This window comes from Egretta garzetta, unplaced genomic scaffold (genome assembly GCF_000687185.1).
Source record: "Egretta garzetta isolate BGI_Z169 unplaced genomic scaffold, ASM68718v1 scaffold425, whole genome shotgun sequence".
NCBI lineage: Eukaryota > Metazoa > Chordata > Aves > Pelecaniformes > Ardeidae > Egretta > Egretta garzetta.
The window spans coordinates 3,313,587-3,315,913 of NW_009259796.1; the positions used below are offsets into that span (position 1 = coordinate 3,313,587).

The 2,327-nt window shown below is 46.7% G+C and overlaps 1 protein-coding gene across 1 annotated transcript in view; it reads right to left on the bottom strand.

Annotated features, from left to right (window-relative positions):
* The window catches only part of LOC104127080 (zinc finger protein ZIC 4), a 28,672-nt gene extending 26,352 nt beyond the window's left edge, over positions 1-2,320 (bottom strand). Inside the window, exon 1 of the mRNA XM_009639710.1 lies at positions 1,334-2,320. Within this exon, the coding sequence (XP_009638005.1) occupies positions 1,334-2,320 (987 nt within the window). The remainder of the gene's footprint in view (positions 1-1,333) is intronic.
* Between the last annotated feature and the right edge of the window lie 7 nt (positions 2,321-2,327).

The following is a 2,327-nucleotide window of genomic DNA, read 5'->3' on the forward strand; positions in this document are numbered from 1 at the left end:
CGATGGAAAAATAATTAGGTGACGAGTGACGGTCGCTGTAAAATCTCTGCGCTATGTTTAGGAGATAGCGATACGAAATTAGTGTACGTTCTGCATATTATATCACGTCGAGTTATATCATAAAAATGCAACTCCTGGAAGGTCAAGCCCTGTGCCGAGCATGGGGGAAGGGGACTTTTATGAACTGGAAGGCGAAAAAAATCGTTTGGCTGTAAGCAGATCTTACAATAGGATTATGTAGTTTCCCTCGCAGTGCATAAGGCTGTACAGAAGGGGGTGGGAGGTGGAAAACCCTATACTGGAACAGATTAAATTTTCCAAAAAGGGCTTATTTCTTATCTTCTTCTTCAGAGGGGAAAAAAAAAAAAAAAAGAAAAAAAAAGAAAAAAAGGAAAAGCCACCGCTACAAACACCGGCTGCTAAACTAATTAATACAACTTCACAAGCTGCTTCTGGAAGTGTGAAAACTTTCTACGTTCAATTTCATTAATTATAGATGCTTTCCTGGCCGGAAGAGCACAAACATAGTTTTGCAAGATCGTCCACCGAGTTACTTTATTTTCTGTTAACTAGAACTAACAGATGTTTCTGACACATATCCCAATTTTTCTTAACAGATCTTCAAATGACATTTCAAAATGTACAGGCCGAAACAATACCGGGTTTTCTTCCCCCCCCCCCCCTTTTTTTTCCCCCTCCCGAGAATCAGAACTTGCAGCTCCCTGTATTTGCGAATGCAGAGAGTCGTTGGAAGGCAATGCTCATTAAAAATGTCACTGTTATTCAGATCAAACATTTGAAACTCCCTCTGCCCAAAACAAAACTGTTGAACGAAAAGGTCGCAGCTGTGTTATTCTCACAATGTTCGAGCAGCAGCATCTCAGCGACATCAGTCAAAACTGACTAGACAAGTTGTAACTTCCATTGTTCACTTTTAATTTGTGAGCTTGCACAATGATTTCATTTTTTTCCCCAACTACTTTAAACTGCCAAAAAAAAAAAAAATTCCTCGCCTGCGTGAACAAGCAGAGATAGTAGCTATATCACTCGGTATTTACACAGCTCTACCCGCGTAAACGTTACAGCAGCCCCTCCGCACAACCAGGAAAAAAAAATGGACGAGAATTCTGAGATTTGTTCTCGCTCTCCTTTTTTCCCCCCGTCTTTCCTCCCCCCTCCCTCCAAACGGTAAAGAAGCAAACAAATCTGAGAATTTATTTTCCAGAAGTACTTGGCGTGCATTCAATCACAACGCAAAGGATACATTAAAAACAAAATAAAGCAAACCCGTATGCTGAATAACAGAGAGAGAGAGTAAAGAGAGGTTTACATACTGACCTGTATGAGTTCTTTTGTGTATTTTGAGATTCTCTGATCTGGCAAACACTTTGCCACAGCCTGGGAAAGGGCAGGGGAAAGGTTTTTCACCTGTGTGGACTCTGATGTGATTTACGAGTTTGTATTTGGCCTTGAAAGGTTTCCCTTCTCTTGGACACTCTTCCCAGAAACATATGTGATTGGACTGCTCGGGTCCTCCAACGTGCTCCACCGTGACATGAGTCACCAGCTCGTGCATCGTGCTGAAAGTTTTCGAGCATAATTTTTTGGGAGTCTGGTCCAACTCAATCCACTTACAGATGAGTTCCTGTTTGATGGGCTGCCTCATGTAACGAAAGAAGGCCCCCGGGCCGTGGTGTGGAGCCAGATTCACGTTCAGATTCATGCCACCGTAGCTATGAAGCGAAGAAGCAGCAAAAGGATCTGTCCTGGAGGCTGGTACTTGAGTGAAATGTTCAGACCTGGCGTACATTTCTCCAGGTAACCCCAGTCTTATCTGTCCGTTTAGATGGCCACCTGGAGCTGCATGGGGAGGCTGCTCATGGAGTCCAGTGAACAGAGAGGGATTCCCAGCTTCTGAGTGGTGGTGGTGGTGGTGACCATGGTGTCCGGGGTAGCTACCTGTTGTTGAGACAAACAGTCCGTGGTGAGAACTTGCAGCGGGGTGCTGCTCGGTCAGCCCTGGCATGAGTGGGGCCGGCAGGTCTCTGCGTAGGAAGAAGTCCCTACCTGCTGCCAGAGCCTGGGCTGGGTGAGAGACGGGGTAAGGGGCTGCTGGTGGCTGCGCCGGGCCAAACGCTCCCGTTTCCGAGGCCAGCTCGTGGGTGCTGGGGTTGATTTTGAAGGCGCCCATGCCGTCGGCGAAGGGGTTGATCCCCAGCCCCACTTCTCTGTCCGTGACATCGGCCGTGGAGTGGTGGCGAGAGGATCCGAAGGTAGTGACTCCTATGGCGGGATACTGCGGTCCAGCATCCAGAAGCATCTTCCTA